Genomic DNA, 11,467 nt, shown 5'->3' with positions numbered 1-11,467 from the left:
AAAAATGTATTTACATGTATTTTTATGGAAAAGGTAGCCTAAGACTTGTTGTTGATGAATCTTGCATGGTATACTATTTTATTTTATAAAAGATTTAATTTATTTATTTGCCAGAGAGAGGGTTGGGGGGAGGGAGCACAAGCAGGGGGAGGGGCAGAGGGAGAAGCAGACTTCCCAATGAGCCGGGAGCCCGATGCGGGGCTCGATCCCAGGACCCCAGGATCATGACCCAAGCTGAAGGCAGATGCTTAACTGACTGAGCCATCCATGCGCTCCTAACATTTTATTTTTAATAAAAAAAATATATATATTTGATTTATTTGTCCCTGGGTATCATGCATCTATAAAAAGGAATAGATTTTAAAGTCAGATAATTGTGCCGCACCTTAATGTTTAATATTCTGTTTCTACGCAGGCCACTTTGGTACAGAGGTGCCCCAAGCAGTGTGGACTCTGTGTCACCCAGCCTGTGACAAGCCTCTAGGGGCAACACCATCTACTAAAAGCAAAAATCTTAGATGAAAAGCACATCTGCTGTTAGGTGGGTCCTGCCTACTGCTTTATACCAGGGAGTTCCTAGGTCCCCGGAAGCTGGTACTTGGTTTTCCCCTTCAGGTTTTCATTTTTAATTTATTGACAAGTCTTCACTTGGATAGAGTGATGAGATCCCATGCAGAGGGAAGAGCTAAGATGAGGCATCAGGAAAGACTAGCCATCAAATTACGTAACTTGTCTTTCGGTCTAGTCTCAGAGAAAAGAGCGATTATTTGGATTTGGTCTGTCCTTGCTCTGGTACAGAGGAAAGGGAGGCAACTCACAACACGCCTGTATTTGAATGTGACAGTGACAGCAGCTATGTATTACTCACCTCAGTGTAGTCTAAGTAACTTCAACACGTTGCCCAGATCCGAGGGGAGGTTCCGGCTTTCTGCTTCTATGGCAGCAAATGAGGGGGGGGTGGCGCCTGGGTGGCTCAGTTGGTTAAGGGTCCACCTGTTGATTTCAGCTCAGGTCATGATCCCAGGGTGGTGAGATCGAGCCCTGCGTGGGGAGTCCACTGGAGATTCTCTCTCCCTCTCTGCCCCTCCCCCCCACCCCCTCTCTCTAATAATAATAATAATAATAATAATAATGAAGGAGCAAATGAAATTATTGGGGAGGTCTGGTATCTAGAGGAGGTAAGAGCCATGCTGCTTTGGTGGCAAGGACCGGCCTCACGCCCACCCCTTCCGCGCGGCACCCCCAGCTAGCCCTCCAGGCTTTGGCAACTGAGTCTGTAATCACGGCTGTGTCTGATTCCTACATTCTCTACTTAGGAAGCTGACATTCCCCAAGGTGAAGTGACTCATTTTTGTTCACATTGGCCAGCCATCAACCTCCATTTCCCTTCTCTTCTGTTGCTTTTCGAAGGTCTTGTTCTCCCCACGAGGTCACACTGTTTTATTTCAAAAGCGCTTGCAGATGTTAAATCCCAGGGGGTCCGTACTGAGTCTTTCCATCTCTAAGGATTTCAACCATCACATCCTGTGGAAACTCTTCTCAAACAGCTAAAAAAGGAGAACCTGCTCGTGTGTGTTCATAACATCGCACGGGGCGTCACGCAGACACTTGTTCACGCCATCACTTAGCGCAGGGGCACAGTAAAGCCATCCAATTTATTGATTAAACCATGGAGAGTCAGAAAGGAGCAGACTAAGCCAGGCAAAATTCCTTCAGTTCCCACCGTCGGGGAAATCTACTTAGATTTTCTGAAAGCACCTAGGAAATGCTTCTTCAGGGGCCCCTCACTTTCTTGTGCATAATTATTTGGTGGTTCAGACTAAATACACGTGTCTCATAATAAGAAGAGTCATTTTGTTCTTCCTTCCTTCTCATGAACCCGCTCTCCTCTCCTCTGACCCACACCCCCCTCCCCCCATGTTCCCAGCGACCAGTAACATCCTTGTGCGGGGTAAGCGGGAAGCAAACCCGCTGGCTTCCGTGGAGATGGGTTATTTCAACCCTTTCTAGAAAAGTGAAGTTCTCTACACGGAATGAGTGTCATAAATTCATCTCAGGCCAGGACCTGCTCATTGGTTTGTTCATTCATTCATCATTCGTTGGTGGGACAGACATTAGGAGGAACTTGCCCCAGGAGCAGGACAGAGTATCCACTGACTGTATATTCATGAGGACTGCACTTCAGGGCGGAGCAGACGCCCCCACCCCCCACCCAGAACACCAGCTCTGGGTCCCCCAAGGCTACCAGAGAAAGCATTTGGGCTGGACTTTGAGGCCTGCGCTTCCATCTGGAGACGGAGGGCCTGGCAGCAGGAAGTGGGAGATGTTGGGACAAGGACAGGGTCCCTGGAGGCCTGGTCCCGGACGCGCGGGGGGACAGACCTGGGAAGGAGAGTGGAAGGCCAGCCCTGTGAGAGGTTCGGGGGTGAGGCCTCACAGAAGGTCATCCGCAGGGGGTGACAGCACCGCACTGACAGCGGCCCTGGGGAGGACCCCGTGGGGAGGACCTGTGGGGAGGACGTGCTGGACCGTGGTGAGGACAGAACCGAAAAGGCCTGAGGCAAGGCAGGGGTGATGTAGGAAGGCCAGAGCCGGGCTGCGGGCGGGGACGGTGGGGCAGGACCGCCGTGGAGGACATGGTTGAAGAAAGAGCAAGAGCCGGAGAAGCAATGCACGAGGGGGTGGGGCGGGGGGAGGACGCTGGGCCGGTCAAAGCGAGTCCTGCATTTCGGAAGGCCAGGGATGCCCTTGAATGAGACGAGAGACGGCACACAATGGCCTGTTTGGGGTGAGAAGGTTCTGAGCTTAGCTCCGAAGAACGTGCGGACAAAAGTCAAAGTCACGTCGCGCGGCCCGCGGGCGGGAGCCCTGGGGAGAGGCGAGGGGATCCGGACAGAGACGGTCGGGGCTCTGCACGCACGAACGCCTTGTGCGTTTCGGTGGGGGGCAGCACTGGCCTTTCTTCCTCGGATCCCCCTTTCCTTCTTCCTTCTCTTGTGGAAGTCACCGCAGCGCGGAGGTGACAACGCCTGGAGCTGCACCCCTCCCCTGGTCCCGCGCAGTGACCCGCAGTTGGGTGGCGACCCACGTGCTCGGGGCTCAGGGTCTAAGCCTCACGCTCGCAAATCCTTGGGCTCGTCCGGCGTGAGCTTCATCAGTTTGTCCACGCAGAGCAGGATGAGGGTGAGGAACCACAGGCTCCAGCCCACCGCCGCCGCGATCCAGCCGTACTCGTCCACGCCGGTGTGGCAGCACCGAGCCGCCTGGGGGCAGAAGTCCACGTCTGGGGGGGAAGGGAGAGCAAGAACAGCAGGGAGCACGGCACCCGCCCACCCAGCTCCTCCTCGGAGGTTTGTGAGAACAAACAGGGGGTCATAGGAGGGCTAGCATTCACTAAAGGATGCCACACACTGTCAGGTGCTTCCCACACGCTCCCCCATTCATTCCGCACCGGGGCGAGGGACAGCGACTATTCCCATGAAGGAGCTGAGGCAGTAACTCGCCAGAGGTCCCCAGATGGCAGACCAGGACTCAAACCCAAGTGTGAAGGAATCCAAAGCCATGAACTTAATCTCTACCTATTATCTACCTGTACCCCTCCTTTGGAAATGCCCAGAGGTAAACCCATTTGGTCATCCAGGGAGGGCAGCAGAAAGGGAGCCAGACATAGAATGAAACAACACTGTCTATGAATTGAACACAGGGTAACAATGCTCCCTGCTTGAGGAAGTACTGAGCTCCTCGCCATTGGGAGTAATCAAGCAGAGGATGGACAGAAATATGCAAAGAGTGTCAAAACAGAGCTCCTGCATTGGGCAGAAGTTGGACTGGCGGATTTTTACGGTTTTCCGCCTTCTAAGTTTCTAACGTGTCTTTGGTTGCTCTGCTGTGGATGGGTCACGAAAGCCATCTGTACCAAAGATGGTGAGCCTACATCAAGGCCAAGGCTGAGATAGCTTTTTCAATGTGCTAGGCAGGAAGTTCTGGGGACCATGAACAAATCACACCAGGGAACAGGAAGGCCAGGCAGGCACTGTGCCACCAGACCCCCATCAAGAGAAAGCAAGCAGTCTTCAATTTCCCACCCAGATTCAGGGCCAGATCTGGGGTGAGGCCAGTAGCCAGGAGATGCTTACTGGGGCACTGCTCCAGGCTTCCGGGATCTGGGTGCTGGGTGGTCAAGGTTGAGTTGTTGCTGTTCCTCGTTTCTGGAAGAAAAGACAAAAGAGGGTCTCGGGCAGTAGGAAAATTCATCTCCAGGCATAGCGTTTGAAATCTTTTTTGTGAACTCACAGTGATACTGCAAAAAAGTATTATAGAAGTCCCGGCCTAGGTACTTTAAGACTTCATGCAGCAAAGCTAACCCTCTGTTCTGGACTGAGCTGTCCCGTCCAAGTTCACTGAAGTCCTAACCCATGGTAGTGACTGCCTGTGGAGAAAGGGCCTTTAAAGAGGTTAAATCAAGGTTAAATGGAGTCATCTGGGTGGGTCCCCATCCTGTATGATGATGTCCTGCGAGAAGAGGAAGAGACACCAGGTGTGCGCCTGCAGAGAAGAGACTGGGTGAGGTCACCGTGAGAAGGTGGCTTCAGGAGAAGACAAGCCTACTGACACCTGGAGTCGCCACAGCTGTCAAAAAAGAAATTTCTGTTGTCTAAGCCACCGAGTCTGTGTATGTTGTTACGGCAACAAAGAAATACAGGCCCCTTTGCCTGTCGCTATTGTCATTCAGAGACGGTTTATCTGCCTGTCTCATGGATTCAGGGCTTCACAGCTCATCTCCTGCGTATCTCACCCTTCAGTGGCTGACTTGGCTTGCTGCAAATAGCTTTCCAAACACTCTATTTTAGCTATTTCCCATGCAAAGAGCTACGTGTAGAAATGGTTTCTTTCATCTATTTGAGAACGATCACTTAACAAGCTCCAATGTCTTCTCATAACGATCTCCAATTCCCTTAAAAAATTTGAATGACTAGGGGCGCCTGGGTGGCTCAGTGGGTTAAAGCCTCTGCCTTCTGCTCGGGTCATGATCCCAGGGTCCTGGGATTGAGCCCCGCATCGCATCATTGGGCTCTCTGCTCAGCAGGGAGCCTGCTTCCCCCTCTCTCTCTGCCTGCCTCTCTGCCTACTTGTGATCTCTGTCTGTCAAATAAATAAATAAAATCTTAAAAAAAAAATTTGAATGACTGAATGTTGAAATCTAACTTTGATTCTTGACTTCTAATGATTATGCTGGTATACCTCAGGCGGATGGTTATAAAAAAAAAAAAAAAAATCCAACAGTATGCAACCAAGTCCAGAGGTGGCTAGGATTTGCAGCCACTAGAGTTGCCTCTTGATCAGGAAGTAAAGAGCACAAAGGCAAAAAGAACTTTCGTGGGAATTCTCAAAGTTCTGTCAGACTGTGGGGGTGAAGTGGAGCTGTGGAGATGAACATGGAGATGCCCAAGCACGGGAAGCCATTGTCTGCTTTCCTTTTCTTGACTGAGAATGAGAAGGCAGATGATCTAGGTCTGCTCTGTCCCATATGGCAACTACTTGTAGCTACTTAAATTTATTAAAAATTCAACTTCCTGATCATATTAGCCACATGTCAAGCGCTCCGTTACCACAATGGATCACCACATTCCGGAACGCTACCATCCTGGAAACACAGCACAGACGTTGAACATTTCTGTAGAGGCCGTTTTCAGACGACCGGCATGAGCTCTGGAAACTTGATCAGGGCAAAAAGGTCCACAGCAACCCCCAGCTGAAAGCAAACAGGGTCACGAAGCCTCGAAATAGCCGCCCTCCCTGACCCATTCCAACCAGGCACAGTTCCCTGGAACAGGGGAATTTCTCTGTTCCCATGCTCCCTTGCTCTGCCCTGTAACTACAGCCACCACCACCTCGCGGCAGTCTCTCCCTGGCTGTCCTGCCCACTGCCCCTTGCAGTGAACTCAGTCAACTTCTATCTCCTATGTTCTGCTTGGGGGAAATTCTCTCACTATTGGTACGGCTGGCTCTCACCCCATTGGGACACCCCACAACTTCCATCATCAAAAAATTTTTAGTGTTAGATAGTGTTAGTGTTAGTCTAGGTAGGTCAAGACCAAGAGGTCAATTGCAAAGAATTGTTCTGGAAATTAATTATATGCTGTTCAGCTTCCTTGAGGATGCAAAAAAAAAAAAGTACTTTGGAAACTCTCAAGGCCCCACTGACTCTAGAGCAGCGTGTCCTTCTAGGGCAGCGTGTCCTTCAAAGGAGCTTGTTGTCATGCCGCAGGACAGGTTGGGAAGAAACTCCTTGTTTAGCCAAAGCCATGAAATTGCTGCTCAGACTAATTTTATGCCACCTGCCCACCAAGCCACTCCAATGTCCTGCCTGAAGTATAGTAATTACCTTGACAAAATCTGATTGTTACTGTAAATTATTTACAACTAAATGGCTTAGAACCTGGTCTTTATTTGTTTTGGAGAAATTGATTCCTCCACATTTAATTTCCCTTAACTTCCTTGACCTTGACTTTCATCTCCCCTCTGCCCTCGAATGGGAGTTGTCCCTGTCTAGAGCAAGTGGATGGAAAAAACCTATTTAATCAGTCGCTGGTATTATGCAAAAACATTTGAAATCGCCATTTCGATAGGTCAAAATTTTTTTCGATATCAGTGATTTTGTATGATTCGAACTGAATAGTCTAGTTAATAATTTCTAAGAATTTAAACCTCATCTTCCTCCCTCATAAGCACAGCCAGTCAGGGACTAGTCCCACTTAGGGTCACTTCCAAAGTACTGGGTGCTGGAAACACCCAACAATTAAGTGCAATTAAATTTGTCAAGCTTTTTGAGAGCCCATTATGAGCGAGTCACTATGAGGGTAAACAAACAAAAGAAACGAAACATTTATTTGGGAAGCGGTATTGGAAAATAAAACATGCTAACATTCATTGTTTACCCTGTGCTGATTTATTAAAAGTTCTTTATATGCAGTGGTCTCATTTCATCTTTAGGACAACCCTATATATATAAGCGCTATGATTATCCTCACGGTATGAATAAGAAAACTAGGGCGCAGAGACGTTACGTGATTTGCTCAAGGTTGCACAGCTTGTAAGTTGTGGAAGCCAGACTTGAGCTGAGGCTGAGTGACTAGAGCTCACGCTCTGAATCTGCAAAGGAGAGGCGGTGAGGATAAGGGAGACAGAGCTCTGAGGGCTCATTGTGGGTTGGTTTTGAGAGAGGGAAGTCTGTCAAGGACAGGGCAGGAGCTGCAGAGCAAGAGATCAAAGCCAGAGGCCACAGCCAGGAGCAAAAGAGTGTGAGAAATATCTTCCTGCGTGGGGTGCAGAGCCCAGCCTGAGAGAGCAAGCCAGGGGCTGCTACCAACCCCTCTTGTCTGGGAACAGACAGGGCAACAGCTCAACATCGCCTGTGCTCAGGGAAGGTGGGAGCATTGTAGACAGCGTTGGGCAGCGTTCCTGTCTGAGGATTTTGAGAAAGTTGCAAAGGAAGCACAGGATCAAGGGAGAGACTAAAGACCTTAGGTCAGGATCAGGAGTACAAAGCGGGAATTGCAAACCATAATAGCCAAGGACACGGGGAAGGAACCATTGAAACATAGCAAACCAATAAAATGTTACTTTAGGCCAGACCAGTCCTTGGATGAGAGGGACCGTGGGTACTTTGCTTTTTCCTCTTTCTTTGTGGCAAAGTCCGCTCGAGGTGACTAATCCTGTCCAAGCTGAGGTGCCCAGCATTTGATCAGGGGCTCAGGTAAACATCGGACACCCCCCACGCCAACCCGCCACCTCCTGTCTAATCCTTCAGGTGAGAACTGTTTGCTCTTTGCTTTGTGTGGGACCAGCCCTAGCCAAAGAGTCCTCCTCCTTCCCTCTCCCTCCTCCCACCCTCTTCCTCCCTCCTCCCTCCTTCCCTCTCCTCCTCCTCTTCTCCCTCCCCCTCCCCAGCGTGGCCAAGAATAAAGCCCACAGTTCTACCTGCCAAGCAAGCCAAGTGGAAGGAGACAAAGACCAGGCCGAGGGCCAGGGCAGCCCAGGGTGCAGAGGTGAGGGGCTTCATGCCGAAGAGGGAGAGGGAGAGGGAGGCGTCTGTCCGCACTATCCCTGCAGAGGTGCGCCGAGGGCTGTGCGTCATGTGTCCCGTGTGGACCGTGTCCTGCGGGAGCTTGAAAGCAGTGCTGTCAGAGGTGAATTTCTGCTTGTGTTTGGGGGAAGAGAGAGGGGGTGGAGCAAAAGGAACCAGCTGTCACTCCTCGCTCTTACCTCTTCAGGAGGGAAGCTGAGCTATGTTGGCTGGGGGAGGAAGGGAGGGGTAATTTATGCAATTCTGCCTTGAGTTCATTGGTTATCCCTGCTGATAAAAGAGGGGGCCAGAGCAGAGTTTTGTGCCCTGCCAGCTCCTTGCGGTTGAGTTGGCTGCCGCTTTCATCTGCCCGGTGTAGCCCTGGATCCTTGATTCTCTCTAGTCCAGTATTTACTGACAGCTACTATGTGTACTGAACTATGCTAGAATCTGGGAATGACCGCCCTCGAAGTCCTTTCAGTACACACGCATGTCATCCAAACACAGACCAGTGTTCAGGCATGACAGGCAGTTGGGTTCTTGGCAGCAAGAAGCTTCATCTGCAGATGGGGTGCTTCAAGACCAACATGGGGTTGGAGTTGCGCCTTGAAGGGTGAATAGAATTTTCACAAAGAGAAGAGGAGGGCACTGTAGGTTGGAGGGACAGAGGAATCAAGGGCCAGAGGTAAGGGGTGCTCAGGAGTCCACCGTGAGTCCACTGCAGCACAGATAATGGGACGGGACCAGAGGAGCGGGAGAGGGGGAAGTGACCAGCGAGCCATGGGACTGAGACTGGTGTGCCAGGCTGGGCGGCGGGGGCGGAGCTGGGGGGGTTTGAAACAACCAGGAGGCAAAAGAAAGTCTTTGTGAAGATTTTGAACCAAAGAGTAACATTTATTGAACACCCCCCATTTATATGAAAGGCATCACCATAGGCATTTGGGACCCAACGATGCCTAACATGATCCTACTCTTGATCCCACTCATGGTCCAGCAGCGAGACCAGCCATAAAGAAAGATGTGTGATGCAGTATGGTAAGACTCAAACATGGGTGTCTTCTACAGTAGAAGGGGGGAGTGGTCCATTCCGGGGAGAGTGGTTCAACCTGCCTGAGAGGTACAGGCGACGCATTCACGGGAGAAGTGACATTTGGGCTGGGTATTAAAGTTTGCATACACAGGTGGGAGCTGATGGGGCAGCCCACACAGGGGAAAGAGGATTGTCTGGGGGCCTGCGGGCCCATCATGTATAGATAAGAATGCTGTCTTCGTGCCCAAGAGCTGGCCTGGTCAAGAGAGTGAGGGATAAAGTCTGGCTGGTTTGAAGCTCTGTGGAAGGACATGTAAGCCACATGTCATCTCGGGTAAGGGTGTCTTACTGGAGTACATCAGCCCAGAGGAGGCATTTTTTCCTAATTTGCCCAAAAGTACAAATGAGTAGTGGCCCTATAGTCTTGGGGTTGGAGGGTTGGGAGCAGAGGTGCTTTAAGAAGGCTAACCTGGGGGCACCTGGATGGCTCAGTGGGTTAAAGCCTCTGCCTTCAGCTCAGGTCATGATCCCAGGGTCCTGGGATCGAGCCCCGCATCAGGCTCTCTGCTCGGCAGGGATTTCAGGGATTCCCCCCACCCCCCGCCTTTCTCTCTGCCTACTTGTGATCTCTCTCTGTCAAATAAATAAATAAAATCTTAAAAAAAAAAAAAAAAGAAGACTAACCTGCAGGGGATGGCACGCACATCCACGTTAGACATACCGCTTGGTAGAACTTTCAGTTACCGAGCAGCTGCTGTGTGTTGGGCGTTCGCTATGGGAGAGGCTTCTGAAGTGGCTCAGGTACCACAGTCCTTGTCCTCAAGGAGCTCAGGGCCCGGTGAGAGAGAGAGAGAGAGGAATAATGACAATACAATAAAATAAGTGTGGCAAGGAAGTCTGGACGAAGAACGGGAAAATCATGGAGGAGGGTTGGGGACTAGGGGGTTCAGTGAACATTTTGTAATAAGGAAGGCATTTTGACATGATCCTTGAAATCTGTGTGGTCCGTCAGGCACGGGAAAAGGGGACAGTGCGTGTGCAAGACCCGTGAGGCATGAACGCGTGCCTCTTGTCCGGGGAGTAGTCACTGCCTTGGGAACATGAAGTGGGCTGAGGATGTGTCTGGTTTGACTAAGAACAGATCATAAATGGTCCTGAATTTATGACAAAAGCAGACAAAGCAGACTGGCCTCTATTTACCACTGGGGCACATTTTAGGGAACCTGTGTATGTGGACAACTTAATATTTCAGAAACATGGAAGATAGATCCACACAGGGCAGGCCTGGATTCAGAGAGGTCCTCTAAGACACTGTTGCTCTAAGACACTCTTGCAAAAATCCCAGCCAGACAGGGTACCTGGCTGGCTCAGCTGGTAGACCATGCCACTCTTGATCTTGGCATTGAGAGTTCTAGCCCCATGTTGAGCGTAAACCTTACTTTAAAAAAAAAAAAAAAATCCCATCCAGAGATCCAAAGAGCCCTGAAATAAAAAGCTGGACTGAAGATAGAGAAGAGGGAGCAGAATTAAGAGGCATTTATCTGGCTGAATCAACAGAAGGGAACCCAGGAAGTGGCTTCCCCAGGTTCCAGCTGGGGCGGGTGGGTGGCCATGGAGTCAGCCTGGGGTGCAATTCCAGCCCAGCTTTTCTTGGCTGAGTGGCCCTGGCAAGTTACTTTATACCTCAGGTTCTTTATCTGACAAGAACTAAGATCCATCTCATGGCTTGTTATGATGCCTGAATGAAGTGGCCCACGTGACCGGTTTCCCTGCAGTGCTGCGAGCCCGCGGTAGTAAACACTCTGTCAATGTCAATGTTAACTCTTATTTGAACAGAAGGATCTTTAAGTAGAAAATGTGGGACGGAGGTAGTCCTCTGGAAAAAAATGATGAAATCGATGTGCTGACTTATTTATATCCTGCGTGGGTCCAAAAAGAGTTGAAGGAAGCTTCCCTACAATTAATTAAGCCAGATAAAATAAATTTAAAATGAATGGGAAGAAATGAGGCAAAGGGAAAGCTAGGGGAGGAAATAGAAGAGGGACCTCTGAGTGACTTTAGAGCACAAAATGGCGCACATGTTTTCTAAGCTCTGCATTGACCCGTAGGAAGAGGATAGGTCATCTGCCTACAGGTTACCCACATGACTCATGGGCTCCGAAGATGAAAAACAACAAAGTGAGTACAACCACTCTTGATACCAGAATAAGAGACATTTTTCTCCTTGGGTCCTCCACAGAGATGACATGACTTAATGGGACGTACGTTATTCTGGATGTTTCCTTCACAGTAAACCCTGCGGTAAGCCTCAGAGACTAGGGCTGATTTATCCCACGAATGCTAGAGATGATAGCAGTGCCTGGAGTTCGACA

General features: G+C 50.1%; 2 protein-coding genes across 9 annotated transcripts in view; one reads left to right on the top strand and one right to left on the bottom strand.

Annotated features, from left to right (window-relative positions):
• Positions 1–1,624: 1,624 nt before the first annotated feature.
• On the bottom strand, positions 1,625–8,137 carry TMEM213 (transmembrane protein 213). Its single transcript, XM_059171977.1, has 3 exons — positions 7,981–8,137; positions 4,137–4,208; positions 1,625–3,283 (listed from the first exon to the last, which is right to left on the bottom strand). The coding sequence occupies exons 1-3, from the start codon at positions 8,135–8,137 to the stop codon at positions 3,114–3,116; spliced, it is 399 nt and encodes a 132-aa protein (XP_059027960.1). The 3' UTR covers positions 1,625–3,113.
• ATP6V0A4 (ATPase H+ transporting V0 subunit a4) overlaps positions 7,928–11,467 on the top strand; it is a 74,231-nt gene continuing 70,691 nt past the window's right edge. For 4 of the 8 annotated variants that reach the window (XM_059171976.1, XM_059171971.1, XM_059171974.1 and 1 more), the window contains exons 1-2: positions 8,077–8,189; positions 8,989–9,100. The gene's annotated coding sequence lies outside the window, so the exon portion shown is untranslated. The other 4 variants (XM_059171973.1, XM_059171970.1, XM_059171972.1 and 1 more) reach the window with 3 other exon arrangements.

This window comes from Mustela lutreola, chromosome 4, assembly GCF_030435805.1.
Source record: "Mustela lutreola isolate mMusLut2 chromosome 4, mMusLut2.pri, whole genome shotgun sequence".
Classification (NCBI taxonomy): Eukaryota; Metazoa; Chordata; class Mammalia; order Carnivora; family Mustelidae; genus Mustela; species Mustela lutreola.
This window is presented reverse-complemented; position numbering and strand designations above follow the sequence as displayed.

Bases quoted from the DNA above. Each gene is read 5' to 3' on its own strand.
- TMEM213 (XM_059171977.1), bottom strand. From the start codon at position 8,137: ATGACGCACAGCCCTCGGCGCACCTCTGCAGGGATAGTGCGGACAGAC. The intron at 4,209-7,980 runs GTAGAACTGTGG...CTTTTCTTCCAG, and splicing joins CCACTTGGCTTGCTTGGCAG to AAACGAGGAACAGCAACAAC. The intron at 3,284-4,136 runs GTAAGCATCTCC...CTTCCCCCCCAG, and splicing joins AAGCCTGGAGCAGTGCCCCA to ACGTGGACTTCTGCCCCCAG.